This window comes from Phragmites australis, chromosome 12, assembly GCF_958298935.1.
Source record: "Phragmites australis chromosome 12, lpPhrAust1.1, whole genome shotgun sequence".
Lineage (NCBI taxonomy): Eukaryota > Viridiplantae > Streptophyta > Magnoliopsida > Poales > Poaceae > Phragmites > Phragmites australis.
The window spans coordinates 8868014-8889004 of NC_084932.1; the positions used below are offsets into that span (position 1 = coordinate 8868014).

Consider the following 20991-nt stretch of genomic DNA (forward strand, 5'->3'; position numbering starts at 1 on the left):
GAGATGAAAAACGTTTTAAGGGTTATCCGGACAACTGAAAAACACAACTGAAGTTTTAATTGAAATGATAAACAATTATTATACTACAAAAGGTATATATGTAGCCCGTGCATATTCAATTGTTGGCAACTAGATGTAAAAAAAAAAATTATGCAGAAAAGCATGCACGAGACGGCAGATTTCAAATTGGAAGTATCTTTGTTGCATAGATGCATGGATTCAGTCAGTTTTCTACGAAGTTACATATACTACACAAGCCTATAAATAACCTTACTAAGCAGCATCCACACATTTTGCGACTGTCTTTGTGTTTTACCTCTTCTTTCGCTAAGATACTACTGGTTCAAAGTAAAAGATACACCACTCTTTGCCCAAGTTGTACCCCTTGGTCTGTGCCTATATAAGGATCTATGAGGAGAAACATCTTCTCCTTATGGTTTCAATGTCACGTATCAGCGGCAATATTTTCTGAAATCAGCTGGAATCTTCGTCGTGATCTTCGAGGATTTATTCCTCCTCTACCATCATGAGATACTGAACGTTGGTCTAATGAGATGTTGGACAATATAAGTGTTATTAATCGTGATCTATGCTTAATGAACCGCCTAATTCATTGATATGTTCATTCATCTATATTACTCTTATATGTAGACATATGATTTAAGAAGTCAGGAGAGAGAATTTGAGAATTGGATTCCTCAACCCACAGGTCGTATGTGGGTCAAAGATCGCTTGGTCTCCGGGGGAGGTCGAGAAATATGTTGCGGAGGCAATGGTCACTCTCTATGGATCAAAGGACCTTATTCTTCTACGATATAACTACAGAGACCATTGTATGCTAGTTTGTATCTATATACACAATCAATACTGCGTATACCTCGACTCGATGTACTACGACCCAGAGAGGTATTCAGATCTGACAGACTTGTTGTCAAGGACGTTCACGAAGTATGTTTCGATGGGCAAGCTTGTACAGAGAAATAAACTCTCGATGAGCCACCAACATAAGTTCTCGGTAATAATTCCTCCGTCGCACATCAATTTACCATTATAATATGCATTCCATAGAACTAAATTTATCGTACACAAATTTCGGTAGTGTCCTATGCGGCCGTAGGCACCCATCTCTGTGGGTACTATGTTGCCCAATATATGATACAAATCGTTGGCTCTAGTCCACCAGTATATCCATCGGTTACTATAATTACAGTATATTAAAATGCATGTTTCGTTGTTGTACCTAACTATTTTAATTTTCTTCTACAGATATATAAATTTTCTACAAATATTCTCAAGAAGGACAATCTCATGCATATTCAAAAATGTCTCATCTATTTCATACATGCAGAGATCATAAAGGAGAGTGGTGAATTTTATGATCCCGACAACTTTAGGAGCCAAGATTTGTAATCTCAATAGAAACTGGTCAATTCAATATATTGAAAATGCTTGCATCTTGTAGTCTGTTGATTTATTATACCTTTATGGTTAATGATATAGAAAATGAAATAAATGAACTCATTACTTCATTTTAGTTCAGTGTGCTAAAACTAATTTGTTGGTTTATATATTGTCAGGCACGGGTTGACTCAAAAATGAAGAATGAAGAACGCTTTGTAAATGTTGTAAGGCTTTGTAATATTGATATTTTACTTATGTTTATGTGAATGACTTTGCATGATATGTGTGACTTTGTGACAATGAATGAAGATGTTCGATCTACTGTATGTATAGAGTTTGAATGCAAATGAAAAATCTATTGTTGTTTGAATGCAGATGATCTATTGTGTGTATGAAATTTTACTGATGTGTGTATGATCAATTGTTGATATGCAAGTCTACATTCAGTAATTTATGAATTCATAATTGTATATACGAATGTACAGACTATTCTAGGTCTACAACCATCTGTATAAATGCACAACAGACGGCTCATATTCCTAGTTCACAGATGGCTCGAAATTGGAGTCATCTGTACTGTACCATGTTGGCAGAGGACTCGACACTTCAAACCATTTGTGATATTCCCATAGTACAGACGACTCATTCTTGGAGCCACCTGTACTATTACTATATCATAGATGGCTTAAAACTTCCAACCATCTGTGATATTTCACTACTACAGACGGCTCTAGTAACGAGCCATGTGTACAAATATTTTATACATATGGTTCAAAACTTGTATGTATAAATCTAGTTTGTACAGACTTTTTTCACATACAGTTAAAAAAATATCCCACACGGAATTTCCGAACCGTCTGTACATATGTTTTCTCTAGTAGTGCACCCGCCTCACTTAAATAGTTGTTAGCCTTATCAACAAATAGTTGAGTAACATATACTATTTAAGAAACCACATCTAATACTTGAACTAATAACATTGTGGGTAAACATTTATAGCCGACAAGTGGTTACTCCTTTCAATTACAAATATAAATCATTTTAAGTTTGTTCTAAGTCAAACATTACCAAAAAACAGGCAATAGGTGTCGGCCTAATAGTGGCGGTTGCTTAAAAACCAACACTAAAAAGGTATCAGTGCCGGTTCTTCCCCTCACATGCTCAAACCATTATTGAGGCGTTAAGAACCAGCACTGATACCTATTTTTAGTGCCGATTCATGGTACGAACTAGCACTGATACATAATGAAGGGACTATCAGTGACAGTTCGTATCACAAACTGCCACTGATAGTTGATGACAACCGATTTTCTAAAATTCATAACTTATTCATATGATGTCGGATGGAGATAAACTTTAAATAAAAATTATAGCACTCGACGCGATCTACAACTTTGTAGTTCACAATATTTTTATTTGACATCATATAGGTGATCAAATCTGAGTTACAAACAATTTAGCACACGTAACTTATAGAGCTCAAGTTCTTTTGTCGTGATTTACTCATGGGAATATACCTAGCGCTCATGGACTACATGAAAATCGAGGAAACTAGTAGCTCAATATTGAAATGATAATATATGTAATGTTAATCACTAATACATGATTAACATATACTTTATATGAAATATATTAATTGAAGTTGTTGTCTGACTTTCACACGGGCACCTATTTCCAGATTATATGACATATGGAATGATGAAAAAATATAAGTTAGATAAATGCTAATATCTAATAGTAATAAGTACTTGCTGAAATGATAAGACATGCATGCTAAAATTTGTTCATGTTGAATTGAAGCCCGGAAAAAAATGTCAGTTTGCATATCTATAATCAGATTTTCAAAAATTCATAAAATATTAATATAATATTCGGATGAGAAAAATATTTATATCAAAATTATAGCTCTCGATGAGATCTATAACTTTTTAGTTGACAACTTTTTCATTTGAAGTAATTTAGATGCCAAAATAATCAAGACAAAGTTTTTGGCATGAAGGGTCAAAAGGAAAATACTTTCTATTGCTAGAAGTGATGAGAGATAGGTGGGATAGTAAGGAAGCTTTGCGTGAGAGAGAGGTCACGGGTTTGAATCCAACAGAATGCACATGCATAAAAAATGAGCAAATTGAGACTTACGATGGCGTGTGCGTATGGGGTAGCTTGGACCTCGGGGGCTGATCTGTTGCAAAAAAAAAAATCCATTTTTGGCACCAGAATGTCTATTTTGGGACCGACTATTAGTGATGGTTCTAGCCAAGAACCGGCATTGATAGCACTTTTAGTACCGGTTTCAGAACCGATACTGATAGTCAGTGACTATCAGTACTAAGTAATCAAAACTGGTTCAAGAACTACCAGTGATGACAATTTTAAACTAGTACTGATGGTTTGTTATGTGGTAATGAAACCTTTTTAGCTTTGATCATCAATAGTTAAACATCTACAAAAATTTGCAATATAAGGTTAATACTACTAGATTCATCATGAAAAATAATTTCATAATATATGACTCTTTCTATTTAATATAATATACTTTTATAAAAATTAATGGTTAAAATTTCACTTTATAAACCGTGTTAATATCCTAAACAATTTACATTTCTAATCAGAGAAAGTAGTACATTAGTGTTATTTTCCACGTGCATGGTAAATACATAGTGAATGCTGATCATGCCCACATGGATACAAATGCAGGCTCCCAGTTGCATTGGGGTGTCCTAATCAAGATATATTGTTTAGATCCTTATCGATTTGGAGATACAATGCATCATCACGCAATCGTCAAAGTAATCACCAAAAGAACTCAACATGCAACTAAATAATGTTCGTGGTCACCCATAAAAGGTTGATTTGAGCAATATGTTAACTCCAGCAAATCAACATAGTTTCGCAACTTCGCACATTCATTTTTTATTTCTATTTGCAAATTGTATTTACTGTTGTTTCGGACATCAATTTAAGAACACAGTTTCAAGAGAAGTACAAATTAAAGGTATTGCGCTTCAATAATATTAGAGGAACTAAAGATATATCACTCTTCGTTTCGATGAAGCCCCAAAAGCGCTTACTAAGCACTAGATCCAGTCAACATCATGATGGATAGCAAATCTTCAAATCATCCATCCAAACACAATGCGCAGAACCAGAAATCATGAATACTTCCGACAGCTACATTTGCCCAATTTAGATACATTCCAAATATCCTATCCGTTTATGTCGGGAATAATCAAATGTTTTGCCGTATCTCCACGATAAAATTGAGATTAATTGATTGCTGATGCTATGGTACCAAGCTACAATAAGAGCCAATTAAGCCTAATCTGAACTAGCTCATTCTTTCTTCTTCCCAGGTCCTGTACAACTTGCATCAGCACATATCAGATGCCATTGGATATATTAGCCACTGCTTAAGGAGAATATATGTGTTGTGCTGTTTGCTCAGCATCAGTGGAAAAGCTGCACGATTGGCATTGCTAGGTAGGAATAGATTTTGGTTGGAGGTGTCCACTTCCCATTGGAAAGTTGTGTGTATGGCCTATGTTGGTTTCAGGCCCATGCCTCGTGCCAATGCACTCCCCCAAAGCAGAAACAAACTCTAACCCTTTTAACAGAGACCTGCACTGATGTTAACTGCTCACCAAAGCTAATTCCATGGTTCCTTCCCTTCACCACATATGATTATGTTAGAATATATAGGCTTAGCCTATTATATTTGTATAGTTCCAAATAAATCTCAAAGACCTAGCGCTATGAGGAAGTGTGTATTCTTTAATCCCATCTTACTAATAGAAGTGGATGAAGATCAACTTAAAAGGGTTTCTCTCCTTCACCCATTTAGCATATGTGGATGAGAGGACTAGAAGAACACGCGCGTGCTCGCTCACCTCGCCGGAGCGGGGGCGGAGGGCGCAGGCGCACGGCACCTGCATGAATGGTCCGTCGAAATCGGGTTTAGTTACTTGCGCAGGTCCGGTCTCCTTTTGTTGTGTCTTTCTTTTTGCTGCTTAGGCAAATGGATAAATATATAGAAATCGTGTTGGTCAAGACTCCGATCGTAGCGGCGCAACCGTCTCCGATCGTGGTGCATCTCAACCACGCAACTCTCCATCTATATATCTGACAGCCGCCGTACAAAGGAGATATGTGGGACACTACACGCAATTAGGATTTTACCAATTTCTCTATGCTACGCCGTCGCACGTAGTCTACTCATCTTGCTACACCGACGTACACCGACAAATGGAAGCGTAGGTCTCTGGAACCTATTGCCCTTGGGATCCTGCACCGGAAGAGGGTGAATAAGGTTTTTAGGAAGCGCTCATCGCAACTGCTCACGATCTGCTTCTTCTACATCATTGAGATAAACTTTGACTACTTCGTCTTTGTTATCGCCTACTGGATTGATATCACGGTGGCCTCTTCATCGACTACTTCATCGTCATAATCATCTACTGCATCGATCATCAACACCACGGAAGCGTCTACATATCACGTCGCCATGAGGTACGTATGTAAATCCTACTCAAGTACCTAGTCAGTACATCTGCTAGTCAAGTACCTAGTCGAATATCTTATTGAGGACATGCTCTAGTCGAGGCGTGTTGAGACTTGCGAATCCTACTCGAGGCTAGTTGAATTTAGTCAGGGCTAATCAAAGCTAATCAGAACACAATCATTATTGATTATTTGCATCCATTCTTGTTCATTTTATATCAGGAATTATATTAAATTAAATTTGAAAGTGCTATTACTTCTAACAATCCAAAATCCTTATTTTAGGCACTTTGATTTAACAATGGCTGGTTTTACTGATGCACTGAGGCCAGACAAGTTTGCCGCTATGCACTTTAAGAGATTGTAGGTCAAAGCCATTGTATGGCTTACAACTATGAACTGCTATTGGGTTGCGTCTGGCAGGCCCGAAGGAACTCTTTTCTCTGATGAGGAGAAGGAGTTCAAGGAAGCCAACACACTCTTTGTAGGATGTATTCTTAGCGCTCTTATCGGTCATCTATGTGATACATACATGCACATAAAGGATGGAAAGGAATTGTGAGATGCACTGAATATAAAAATTGGTGCGTCAGATGCAGGTAGTAAACTATATATCATGGAGCAATATCATGACTACAAGATAGTTGATAATCGATTGATAGTCGAGCAGGCTCATAAGATTCAGTGCATTGTAAAAGAACTCGAGCTCCTAAAGTGTACCTTACCCAACAAGTTTGTGGTTGGGGGCATCATTGCCAAATTGCCTCACTCGTGGAGGAATTTTGCCACTACTCTAACACACAAGAGACACGAGATCTCTGTTGAGAGTTTGATCGTGTCTCTTGATGTTGAAGAGAAAACTCGAGCTAAGGATGTGCATAACAAAGGAGGTGATGGACAGTCTAGTGCAAATGTGGTGCAACAGTCCTCTAATGGTAAGTACAAAGAGAAAAATAACAAGGTCAAACAAACCACCAACTTCAAGAAGAAGATGATAAATAAATATGATAAATCTTGTTTCGTGTGCGATGAAGTTGGCCATTGAGCCAAAGATTGTCGAGACCGCAAAGGAAGAAAGGTTAATCAAGGGAAGAACACCAAGTCTGTCAATGTGATCATTTGCAAAATCTAGAGATGCAACTAGTGTGTATGGTAATTTACCTATTATTCTTTTAGTGAATCATTCTACCAGTTGCTAGATTAATACTAGGGCTAATGTACATGTGTGTGCTGACAGTTCAATGTTCTCTTCTTATCATATCGCTAGAGATTCTTCCATCTTAATGCGAAATGGATCTTGAGGTGGTACTTGAGTCCAATAAAGTGGTTTTGTTAAAACATGGACTTTTATTGGTAAAGACTATGAGTGCGAAGGCTTGTTTCGCTTTTCTCTTTCTGATTTCTGCAATAAATCTGTGAACCATATTTGTGGCAATATTAATGGAGATGAGGCTAGTGTTTGACACTCACGGTTATATCATATAAACTTTGGTTGCATGACTCGGCTTTCAAGCTTGAATTTATTTCTGAATTTTTTTCATTGTCAAAGGTTCTAAGTGCCAAAGTTGTATGCAATCTAAGAAACCTTGTAAGCCTCACAAGGCAGGTGATAAGAGAAATTTGGCAACATTAGAACTCATACATTCAGATCTTTGCAAGATAAATGGTGTGTCGATGAAGGGTGGAAAAGATATTTCATGACTTAATCAATGATGCAACTAGATTTTGTTATGTGTATTTGTTGAAATCAAAAGGTGAGGCTCTAGACTACTTTAAGATCTATAAGGCAGAAGTTGAAAATTAATTGGAAAGAAAAATTAAAAGACTTAGGTCAGATCATAATAGAGAGTACTTCTCAAGTGATTTCGACTTATTCTGTAAGGAACATGGAATAATTCATGAGAGAACGTCTCCCTATTTGCCCCAATCAAACGAGGTAGCCGAGAGAAAGAACCGCATCCTGACTAGCCTAGTTAATGCCATGTTAGACATTGCGGGTTTATCTAAGGCACGGTGTGGGAGGCCTTATTGACTTCATGTCATGTTCTAAATAGATTTTCTACTAAGAATAAGGAGAAAATCTCATATGAAGAATAGGAAGGGAGAAAACCATCACTTTCATATTTGCGCACTTGGCGATGCTTAGCAAAAGTCAATGTACCAATAACTAAAAAAGCACAAGTTGGAACCTAAGACAGTGGATTGTGTCTTTCTAGAATATGCTCATCAGTGCATTGCCTATAGGTTTTTAGTAGTTAAATCTGAGATATCTGACATGCTAGTCGATACAATTATGGAGTCTAAAGATGCCACCTTCTTTGAGAACATGTTTCCTATGAAGGATATATATAACATTTCTAGTATTCTGAGCAACCACTCGAGCTAGTTCCTGAGGAGGATGCCAGTGAGACTCCAAGAAGGAGTAAGAGACAAAGGACAATAAAATCTTTTGTTGATGATTTCACTATGTACCTTGTGGATGACACTCTCAAGTCGATTTCAGAAGCTTATGCATCTCCAGATACAGAGGTTGTTCGTAGCGAGATTGATTCTATTCTAGCCAACGGGACTTGTGAAGTCACAGATCGACTTTATGGTTGTAAACTTGTAGGTTGTAAGTGGGTGTTCAAGAAAAAGCTTAGGCCTAATGGTACTATCGAAAAATATAAGGCTCGGGTTGTGGCCAAAGGTTATACCCAAAAATAAGACTAATATTTCTACTATACTTATTCACCTGTTGCTCGTCTGACCATGATAAGAGTACTACTTTCCTTGTCTTGCATGGTCTTATCATTCATCATATGAACATTAAAACAGTTTCCTTATTGGAGAGTTGGATGAGAAAATCTATATAGATCAGTCTAATGGGTTTATAGTAGAAGGTCAGGAGGACAAGGTATGTAAGTTGTTGAGAGCTTTGTGTGACCTCAAACAAGCCCGTAAGCAATGGTATGAGAAGTTCGATAGAACGTTAACATCTGCGGGCTTTGTTGTTAATAAAGCTGATAGATGTGTGTATTATCGCCATGGTAGGGGTGAGAGAGTCATTATGTGTCTGTATGTTGATGACATCTTGATTTTTGGAACAAATATTAATGTGATTAATGAGGTCAAATCCTATCTATCTAGAAATTTTGATATGAAAGATCTGGTAGAGGCTGATGTGATCTTAAACATTAAGTTGATTAGAGATGAGAATGGAATTACACTTTCACAATCCAATTATGTGGAAAAGATCTTGAGTCGTTTTGGCTACATGGACAACAAGATTGCTCCAACACCTTATGATCCTAGCTTAATACTTCAAGAGAATAAAAGAACTGCTAGGGATCAACTGAGATACTCTCAAATAATCGGATCACTCGAGTACCTAGCTAGTGCTACAAGGCCTAACATCTCATTTGTCATGAGCAAATTGAGTCGGTTTACTTCTAACCCTGGTGATGATCATTGGCATACGCTTGATTGAGTCATACGCTACTTGCTATGTACTATGAATTTTGGATTTCACTATACTGGGTAACCATTAGTACTGGAGGGTTATAGTGATTCAAATTGGATATCTAATATTAATGAGATAAAAGTCACAAGTGGTTATGTATTCACTCTTAGCGGTGCTCCTGTTTAATGGAGGTCCTGCAAACAGACCATATTGACGAGGTCAACCATGAAAGCAGAACTCATAGTGTTAGACACAACCACTGTTGAGGGTGAATGGCTGCGTGAGCTCTTGATGGATTTGCCAGCGGTCAAAATATTGATACCGACTATCCTTATGAACTGTGATAATAAAATAGTTATTGTCAAAGTGAACATTTCTAATGACAACATGAAATCCTCAAGACATGTAAAGAGAAGATTGAAATCTGTCAGAAAATTGAAACACTCTGGAGTGATAGCATTGGATTAGGATCTGGGAAATCTGGCAGCTCAATTTACAAAGGGACTATCATGAAATGTGATAGATAATGCATCGAAAGAAATGGGTATAAGACCCATATGAGTTATACAGTAGTGGTAACCCAACCTATGTGATTGAAGATCCCGTGAATTAGGATCTGGGAAGAACAAGCTATTGGTTAATTGAAGGAGAGTACCACACAACCCACTCAAGTAAAGATGCAAGACTCTCGAAATCTGTAAGGCAGGTTGGCTATTGGCTTAATATGTTTTGTTGGCTTTAGTTAGCGAAGATGCTAACCTACATGACATTCTTGAAAAGAACACGTCTATATGAGTCTAAATGTTGGTCGTAGTCTATGAGATTTGGGTGATCTCTAATAAACTCACAAGAGATCATGGAGTATGACTTATATGCTCCACCCGCAGCCTAGTATCAGTTATAACTTCAAGTGAAAATTGTTTGCAGAAGACTTGCATTTCAAGGGTTAGTCCATTGTTCAAGTTGTGAGTGAGTGTAGCTTTATGTTCTAGGTGGATGTTCAACTTAACGGTCTCCACTGAAACACAAGTATATCAAACAATATTGAGAAAAAGGCAAATCTTTGTGGGACTTTAAGATAAGGTGGAGGATTGTTAGAATAAATGGGCTTAGCCCATTATATTTGTATCATTCTAAATAAATCTCAAAGGCCCAACCCTGTGAGGGATGTGTGTATTTTTAGTCCCACCTTACTAATGGAAGTGGATGGATACCAACTTAAAAGGGTTTCTCTCCTCCACCCATTTAGCATGTGTGAATCAGAGGACTAGAAGAACACATGCGCGCGCTCGCTTGCCTCGCCAGGCCGTGGCGAGGACCAGGGCGCGGACGCCCGGTACCTCCATGAATGGTCCGCCAAAATCGGGTCAGTTGCTTGCAAAGGTCCGGCCTTCTTTTGCGGTTTCTTTCTTTTTTACTACGTGGACAAACAGATAAATATATGAAAATCGTATTGGTCAAGACTCCGATTGTGGCGGCATAACTGTCTTCGGTCATGGTGTGTCTCAATCACGTGACTCTCCCTCTATATATATTTACCAGCTGCAACACAAAGGAGAGATGTGAGACACTACATACAATTAAGGTTTTACCAATTTTTCTCTGTTGCGTTATCACACGTAGTCTACTCCATCCCGTTGCGTCGGCGTGCACCGACGAACGGGAGAGCAAGTATTCAGAACCCGTCGCCCTTGGGATCCTGCATAGGAAGAGGGCGAATAAGGTTTTTGCGAAGTGCTCATCGCGATTGCTCATGATTTTCTTTCTCTACATCATCGCGATCTACTTTGACTACTTCATCTTTGTCAGCGCCTACTGGATCGACATCACGGTAGTCTTTGCATCGACTACTCCTTCTTCATCATCATCTACTGCATCGAGCATTGACACCACGGGGGCGTCTGCATCTCACGTCGCCGTCAGATACATATGTAAATCCTACTCAAGTAACTAATCGAGTACATCTGCTGGTCGAGTACCTAGTCGAATATCTTGTCAAGGACATGCTCTAGTAGAAGCGTGTTGAGACTTGTCGAATCCTACTTGAGGCTAGTCGAATTTAGTAGGGGTTAGTCGGAACTAGTCGAAACACCATCGGTATTAAATATTTGCATTCGTTCTTGTTCATTTTATATCAAAAATTAATTAAATTAAATCTGAAAGTGCTATTACTTCCAACAAATTATACAACCACATCTTGTAAAATTTGATGAGCACTGCTACTGTAAAGATCTCATTTTAGTCCGATGATCCATATTTATATATAGAATGAATTCTTGTGACATTATTGTACTGATCAAGGATCCTTGTAAATGGCAACAGTTCAATCACAATCAGAATCTCAAACCTCACATTTGTCTCCAGCTGTCCGGATCAAAATTCTGAAAGGACATGGAAAAAAAGGAAGATGCTTTCTTATCTCATCAGAGATGGCATGTAGTGGTATGTCACTCCACAATCTGGAGGCTCAAATTCATACTACCTCCGCTCTACAATAACCAGCATCCTAATGGGCGGGGCCAGAAATATTTCACGCCTCGGACAAGATCACCATGTTCTTTGGTTAAATCTTTTAAATTTAGAAAATCAAAAAATTTATTGAAATTTGCATGGACTTAGGGACCTAGGACTAGAGCAGCTGCCCTAGTTGCCCTAGCCCTGTATCTGCCACCGGTGGTCCGTCCTATATTTGTCAAAATTTAAAACTTTGGCGGCTATTACACATCGAAGTATTCAGAAAGGAATGATATTAACCTTCATCGCCAAAGCTACTTCTATATCACTACAACATTACTTTTCTTTGCTTATATATATTTATAAAAGAGTAACCATAAAACCTGTGCGTAGTAGAGTGCAGAGACTGGGTCCATATCCAAAATAAAAGTAAATTGAATCGGAGGTAATAAAAAGGATAATATGCCCTCTGTCTTATCTCCCTTTTTCTGTCATTTTACGCCAGTTTTCTAATCAAGTCACTTCATTATCAGTAAGAGCTCATGATTAACAAAGATGTTTTTACATTTATCGGCATTTTTGCATTCTCAGGGTTAAACACTATGCCATGATAATCGGCTCCCCGACCCCGGGGGCCCTTATAAATAACCGGCCCAGTTGCCTGGAAATTTACCAAGTCACTCCACTCCTGGAAGGTGAGCACAACACAACGCACTAGCTCAATAGTGTGCTGGACCTGGTAAGGCCACCAGCCACAGGGAGGTCTCTAACCTTGCAAAACTTGTAGTGTTACAAGAGCAGAGCGAGAGACAGAGGAAGAAGCTATTGGAGCAGAGCACAGTAGGAGGAGGGAGTGGTGTGCAGTGCAAACTTCAGTAGAAGAGGTGAATGATGGATATCGAGTCCAGGCAAGGTTCCAAAGGGGACTCCATGGCTGCTTCTGCCGCTGAGGTCTCTGTTGACTGGAGAGGAAGGCCCTGTGACCCTCGCAAGCATGGCGGCATGAAAGCCGCCGTCTTCGTCCTAGGTTGGTGCATGCCCTCGCCCTTCTCCTTTCTTGGTTCAGAGTTACGTTTGCTACAGAAGTATTTTTTTTTCAGTCAGTTTGCAATTGCGCTTGGTGTGCTCTGTTGTTCCTTGTTCTTTGACTCTTAATTCATGAACTTGTTGCCATGGATGCAGGGATCCAGGCGTTCGAGATGATGGCGATCGCGGCGGTGGGGAACAACCTGATCACATACGTCTTCGGGGAGATGCACTTCCCGCTGTCCCAGTCCGCCAACATCGTCACCAACTTCATCGGCACCGTCTTCCTCCTCTCCCTCCTCGGCGGCTTCCTCTCCGACTCCTACCTCGGCAGCTTCTGGACCATGCTGATATTCGGATTCGTCGAGCTCTCGGTAAGCACAATAATTGAACACGCCTGAGAAATTAATTAATAATTGATCTCTTCACTGATTTGGATACTGGACTAATCACTTCATGATCATAGAATGAAGATAAGAAAATAAAGCTGCATGCCACCTGAGTCCTCTTTCTTAAAAACAAAAAACATGATTGCATTCTTGTTTGTTTCTGTGCAAGAGGGCCTCATCATGAACAAGATCATGTAGTATAATTTAAGCTCTTCCTCGTTGCAATCCTTTCTGTAAACTAGCACTGCACAAAGGTGCAGAAAAGATTCAACAAAAGGCGAGGGTTCAACTTTAACGGCCTGAAACAAAAGAAAATGATAGGCAAATAGTAACAAGTTTAACAGGGTATAATACTTAGGAAGAGAACAAATGAGAAGAAACCAATGTTGTGAACCTGAGCAAGTAAAGGTGAAAAGACAGGAACAAATCATCACCCCCAATGGCAACCGTCTAGTGCGCCTTCAGTGCGCGCCCAAAACGCCAATCCACTTTTTTCCTGCGTGATATGTGCTAGCTGGTTCAATGCTTTAAAACAATGGCAACAGCAAATGCTTGAGTGTACCGTACCGATTAACTTTCTGAATAATTCTGCTTTTCTTTTTGTATGTATGACAGGGGTTCATATTGCTGGCGGTGCAGGCGCACCTGCCGCAGCTGCGTCCGCCGCCGTGCGACATGATGGCGGCGGGGGAGGGGTGCGAGGAGGCGGGCGGGGTGAAGGCGAGCATCTTCTTCGTGGCGCTGTACCTGGTGGCGCTGGGCAGCGGGTGCCTCAAGCCCAACATCATCGCGCACGGCGCGGACCAGTTCCGGCGGGGCGGCGGCGGTGACGCGCGGCGGCTGTCGAGCTACTTCAACGCAGCCTACTTCAGCTTCTGCGTGGGCGAGCTGGTGGCGCTCACCGTGCTCGTCTGGGTGCAGACGCGCTCCGGGATGGACGTTGGGTTCGGGGTCTCCGCCGCCGTCATGGCGATCGGCCTCGTCAGCCTCGTCGCCGGCGTCGCCTTCTACCGCAACAAGCCGCCGCAGGGCAGCATTTTGATGCCCATAGCAAAGGTATGTACGCCGTACATACCAACGTATACTCTTCCGTTACTGCCACACTGTACATACGCACGGACCAGCTACATATTATTTAGTTAATAGAGTAAAAACTAAAAGCATACCTAAGATCGAAAAGCCAAATAAAAAATCAACCACACCAAGACACTCTTTGAATATTGATCTGTCTATTATACTACATTTATAATAATAATATCTAATATTTATAAGTTTAGGAATATAAATCCAACTATAACTCTATCCTAACCTTACAATTTAAAATCAAACATATTTATAACCGATTTTTATACAATAGTCAGACATATATTGCAACAAAAATATATCTTATCCTCTGCATCCGAGAATGCACATAACCGAAGACTAGCTATATACATATGGACCATCTATATAGTGACAAAGCTGTATTTCAGTATTTGTAAGTTTCATGCTTGTTGTATTTGTATCGCACTTTACCCACAAGGATACACCTAAGGGTATATTTGGTTGGGTAGAGGCTTTTGCCTTTTGATTTTTCTGGCTTCTGTGTCTTTTGATATTTTGCTATTGGTTTTTACAATAAATATTTTATTTTTAGTATACCAAAAGTAAGAAAAGCTTCTCTTAATTAACTTCTTAGTTTTAGTTTATTTTCTCGTAAGTTAGCTTTTCAGTTTTTTAAAAATCAGCTCACAACTCAACTATTTGATTCGGCTTTTAGCTTGTGAGACAAAAAAAAAAAAAAGACCAAATCAAACAGATCCCAAATGACATCCTCTCTGCTGATTTTGCTTTCAGATCCATGCATTTATAAATATATCCTATCCCGATATGCTCACAGATCTCACTACAAAATAGGTAACATGCAAGGTCCTCTACCAGTAACATATGAAATTGAAACATCCTCTCTCCGATCTGAAATAAGTAATATTTTAGATATCGACAGATTCTAAAATATAATTTTAACTTCTACTTGATAAAATATAGCAAAAGTATATTATTATAAAAATAGTTTTTTAAGATAAAGCTACTCGTGTCATTTTCAAATATCTAAACTTAATACATAAAATATAATTTGTAGTTAAAGATTAAAACAGTTGACTATAAATAATTCAAAACGATACTTACTTTAGACTTGAGTGAGTATATTATTATAAGTCGATTGGTACACAACCCACTAGCAAAAATATTGTAAGCGCGAATTCATGTCTATGGCGCAATGGTGCAAATATGGTCGCCAGCCGGCCCTAGCTGCGCGTATGCGCACTAGCTGTGTAAACGACGATGTGTTTATATGGATGAACATGCAGGTGTATATCCAACACTCAAAAGGAGAAAAAGTTTGACCATACGTATCATGATATTTTTTTCTTGAGAAAGTAAACTCGATCCGGATACGCTGCTTTGGGAGCAAAGCTGGCCGGCGGCGGTGTAGTTTAATCGGCAAACTTTTTTATCCAAAAGCCACAGGATCAACAAGAGTTTAGCAAAAGGGGTTATGGGGTTCGAGGCATCATATTATTTTCCTTTTAGACAACAAAGACCGTCAACAAACAAGGTTAAACTTGACTCCTATGAAAAATAAAATGGACAAAGAATCCCTAAGAGAGACTCTCGAGACACTTTCAACCCTACTCACATCCTTGCAACTGTATTACGTGACAAAATAAGTCATTTGTACCTTAACAACCGCTATTTGACGCACTTAGATCTAGAGGGGTATTTGCAATATTAAACTATACCGGTAATTTATTACATATATTAAAAGGTCTAAAATTAGAGCAATTCCAGGGTGGCAAGTTACTGTATCTACTATTTATGTAGGTTTCACATATGTGTATATAGATACATATATGTATTCGTATATATACATATACATGCATATGTGTATGTATATATATACGTATATATATGTATCCATATATATGTACACATATTTTTTCTAAATTTCAGAAAAATAGCGAAAGGAATAATAGTTATATTGATAAATTGGCTAAACTAATTTAAAATGCATAGAAAATATCTAAAACTCAAAAAAATATTAAACAAATTTAGTTAGCTTCGTATTACTATCATCTACATGTTAAAATTATGTGCATGCATGAAGTACCACTTTTTCTCCATAATTAAATGAATATGTTAAATATGATAAATTTATAAATAAATATTGAGATGTTCAAAAATAATGAATTTATTTTTTTAGTATTCTTTTGTCATACTCTATGTAACAAAAAGTGAGCGCATGGCGTAGACGCGTCAATCCGCCAAGTTTTCTTGAAACCAAATTAAAACGCAGTGTACAACACTGATTTGCAAATTGTAGCTTAATTCCCTATATATAAACTCATGCCCCGGCGGGCATGGGACTTTGGATCGACAGGTATTTGTTGCCGCCGTGACAAAGAGGAAGCAAGTGTGCCCGTCGACGGCCACCGTGCAGGCCATCGCCACCCACGAGATGTCGGTTAACACTAACATCCGCCGCATCAACAAGTTCAGGTACAGTCACGTGTGCTTGCTAAATCCAGTTTCAGTCGTCAGAGGTATCTTATGCACGTGCGGATTGTCCCCTAAAGAGAAAATAAGTGTTGCATAGTTACTACTTAAAACGGTAGATAGCATCCAAATAGAAAATTATTATACATGTTTGTTTTTTTAAATCAGGATCACACTCACACAGTCGCACAGGGACTGTATAAATTATTATACATGTTTATTACTTAGCCATATATTATTAGTTTTGAGTAACCAGTTTGAGATTCACATTAAGAACAAATAGCTGCCATTAAAGATGGTGTTGTAGGATCATACATTGTATCATCGTATAGAATTTATTTCTAAAAAAGATTGTATGCATCGAAACTTTCCAAAAAAAAAACAAAACTTTCCTGTGAGGTTCGCTGAAATTTCTTAGAGCTTTGTTTGCAAATCAAAGGTTCTTGGATAAGGCATGCGTGAAGGCGCAGGATGGCGCCGGCGGGGCGTTGGTGGGGAAGGAGAGCCCGTGGCGGCTGTGCACGCCGGAGGAGGTAGAGCAGGTGAAGGTGCTGCTGTGCGTGGTGCCCATCTTCGCGTGCACCATCGTCTTCAACACCATCCTGGCGCAGCTGCAGACCTTCTCCGTCCAGCAGGGCAGCGCCATGGACACGCGCCTCGCCGCCTCCTTCCACGTCCCGCCGGCCTCGCTGCAGGCCATCCCCTACCTTATGCTCGTCGCGCTCGTCCCGGCCTACGAGGCCGCCTTCGTGCCCGCCATGCGCCGTCTCACGGGCGTCGCCACGGGGATCACCCCGCTCCAGCGCATCGGCGTCGGCCTCTTCGCCGTCACCTTCTCCATGGTCGCCGCCGCGCTCGTCGAGGCACGCCGCCTCTCCGAGAGCGTCGAGGGCCGGATCCTCTCCATCTTCTGGATCGCGCCGCAGTTCCTGGTGTTCGGGCTGTCGGAGATGTTCACCGCCGTGGGGCTCATCGAGTTCTTCTACAAGCAGTCGCTCGCCGGCATGCAGGCCTTCCTCACCTCCATGACCTACTGCTCCTACTCCTTCGGCTTCTACCTCAGCTCCGTGCTCGTATCGCTCGTCAACATGGTCACCAGAAGCTCCGCCAGCGGCAATGGCGGCTGGCTCGCCAGCAACCACCTCAACAATGACAGGCTCGACCTCTTCTACTGGCTCCTCGCCGCGCTCAGCCTCCTTAACTTCTTCAACTACCTCTTCTGGGCGAGGTGGTACTCCAACAGCGTCGAGACGGTGCAGGTGGCCGGAGTTGGAGGCGGCGGCGGGGATGTGCAGGAGGACGAGAAGGGCACTGGCGTACTGCTGGCTGCTAATAGTAGCATGGGCCTCTGACAAGTGAGCCCGGGAAGATCAAGCATATCAGTCAATTAGTCAGTTAACTTAGTGCTTATGTGTAGTTAACCTTTTTTAATTTTTTTTCTTATGTTGTTTTTAATGGTTGTGCCTTGCATTGGCTAGGCCAACCTTAAGGGTAGTGTTGTAAATTCCACTCCTGCGGGGATGCATGAGTATTGAGTAGCACTGGTTTGGGTAGCTGAACCTAGTCTCCTATTTTCCTTGCATGGAAGGAGCTAATATATCTAATATATATGTAGCTGTGTAAATACCAAATAATTTCTCATAAAGCAGAGCACCGAATTTGTTTGGTGTGCGTGTGCAAGTGCAACTAAACTTCCACTGCTGCCACGCTCCCTGCAAGGGTAGTAACTCTATATTTGTTTACGCGACTTTGATTGCTAATTTCTCTTGCGAAATTGCCGAAACGCTATTTGTAGAGATAGAATAAATTCTCATTTCTCGCATTTTAAAGCCATCCCGGTGCGACATGTTAAACACTTTATGGAATAGAAGCTGTATATTAAGCCATATGCCATATTCTTGCCGGATTTACAGAGAGAAATATCTCTTTCCGGAAAGGATGCATACTCCATAAAGTGTTTGCAGAAGTGAAAGAATTAGAAGAGATAAAATGTCTTGGTCACACTTTTGTAAAAGGAGCATCTAGTTAAGGTGATTGACAAGCATGTGTGGTTTGACAAGGCCCCTGCTTTTCCTGTTGTATCTAACTACATGCCTAATCCAGTTGTTTCGTGACAATTTGCCATGACAAGCCTCACCGAAAATATTTTCTCAGCATGATTCTTGAGATGGTTTATGCAGCAAGGCTTCCTTCATATTAACTTTGGAGAGGAATCATGGAGTTTGCTGCATCTTTCTCAGAATTTCTTCGTCGAGATTTTTCCTATTTTCTATTAAGTTTGGAGCCAAGTTTCACAGCAAGAAACCATTATAGAGTGTATAAAACCTCCAATAAAAAATATCTCCTCGAAATTTAAAAGGTTGTAGGGTACATAATCTGAGAGCAACACGTGTATGCGACATTAGGAATCCTAGAATGCGCACCGCATGTTGTGCGTGAATATGAAGGTTTATAAGCATGATTGATAGGCAAATCCAACACAATGCAAGGACGAAATTGGTAACACGCAGATATTTTTCAAGGAATATTACATATTTTGGCATAAATCAAGCAGCCCCTAAAAGTCATGCCAATCTCTCTGCGGAATAGTATGTAGTTTTATTCCCACGTCGAGAATATCACCAAATTTTAGTTTGATTCCTTTGGCCTTAAAAGTGATTTTCATTATTATTAGATTTGAGTAAGCAGGGAGACCACCGAAAATTCAATAAAAACTTTTCAATAATTTTCGATCTCCTGAGTCCCGACAGTCCAATCTGTGTGGATGCCCTGCTTTGCCCTCCTTTTGTCTGGATATGGAGCTGGAAAACAACCATGGATCTATCCAAGTTGCACTCCGGATGCCAAACCTCTCTTTCAAACTAACAGTTCCAACAAGGTGCTTGTAAGAAAGCAGGCTTGGTGAGTGATAACATCAGTCAACTTCTTGTCCCCTGGCTAGGTTACCTTTTCTTGTACCTTGCTACTAAAATCAGGGCCACAGTTAGTGCAAAAGCCAGTGGGGAAGGAATAACCACAGCTCTACGAGCCACGGGCTTCGGTCTAGATGATTAGATGTGTATGTTCTGTAAAACTTCTTCAATAATGAAGATACGGAAATTGCTGATTTTTCGTACACGGTATCTTCTTTTATGGTACTATCGCCGCAGTAGCTAAAATTATAATGCCGCATCTTCTATTATCTTAATATTTTAGAGGGAAAAGAAACCATCATATTGGCTCAAAGGTCACAACATTATCATTAATTTAAAAAAATAATCTAGACCACTTATTATTATGAACATCTAACGTCTAGATTAAACCAAAGAATTAATATCAAATACGATTAATAAGTATTTAAATTCGAAATTAAAAATATAACAAAGTAGCATTTTGATTTCCATACAGTTTGGGAAGAAAAATATCTAAATAAAGAGTCCAAAATAAAATAGATTAAATCAAATAGTTCATATCAAATATGATTAATATGTAAATAAATTTGAAATTTAAAAATATGAAAATTTAGCAATTCAATTTCCATACGATTTGGGAAGCAAAATATCTAAATAAAGAGTCTAAATAAAATAAAATAAATAATAATTGAAATTGGGGTTAGCATAGAAAGTAGAAGGATCCATATCAAATATAGTCTTAGAAAAAATCAAATTAGTATAAAAGTAAAATACCTAAATAAAGAGTCCATATAAATACAATTAATAAATAGCTAAAATTCATAATAAAATTTTCAAAATTTATTACTAAGATAATAGATTAAGAAGCGCTATATAGCTCAAGATTACCACATCAAGCAGGCAGCAGGCAAGACACAACACGTTAGTAAGGCAAACCTATTATGATTTTGGTTAGGCTGCCTACACCTGACGTACAATTTTAGCAATTGATCATAACGTTATAAGTTTGAAACATAAATAATTTTCTCTTCCACTAACATAATTTTTATCTTTTCTTCTAATTTTATGTGTTTTGTAACTGAATGACACTAACCTCATAGAAAAGCTAAATAGACTAATTTTTAATCAAATGTTATCATGATAAAATATTACAATAAGATTAGCCACGCTATTAGTATGATCATCTTACTGGTTAGTTATAAAGGATATGAGGATATTCCGTTCCAGACATATTTTGAGCTCTTGTCGTTTAGTGTGTGAAATTTGTGTTATCAAATTATATTATGTTCTCTTCTATAGTTTATATCTTCATGAACACTAGCTATGACCTAACATATATGTCTTTTCTATCATGAAG

The 20991-nt window shown here is 39.2% G+C and overlaps 1 protein-coding gene across 1 annotated transcript; it reads left to right on the forward strand.

Moving 5' to 3' along the window:
• Nucleotides 1–12471: 12471 nt before the first annotated feature.
• Nucleotides 12472–18408, forward strand: LOC133886790 (protein NRT1/ PTR FAMILY 4.4-like). The gene is made up of 5 exons (XM_062326628.1): nt 12472–12821; nt 12977–13194; nt 13825–14265; nt 16628–16746; nt 17183–18408. Exons 1-5 carry the CDS (start codon nt 12683–12685, stop codon nt 18093–18095), a joined length of 1830 nt encoding a protein of 609 aa, XP_062182612.1. The 5' UTR covers nt 12472–12682; the 3' UTR covers nt 18096–18408.
• The last annotated feature ends 2583 nt before the right edge of the window (nt 18409–20991 follow it).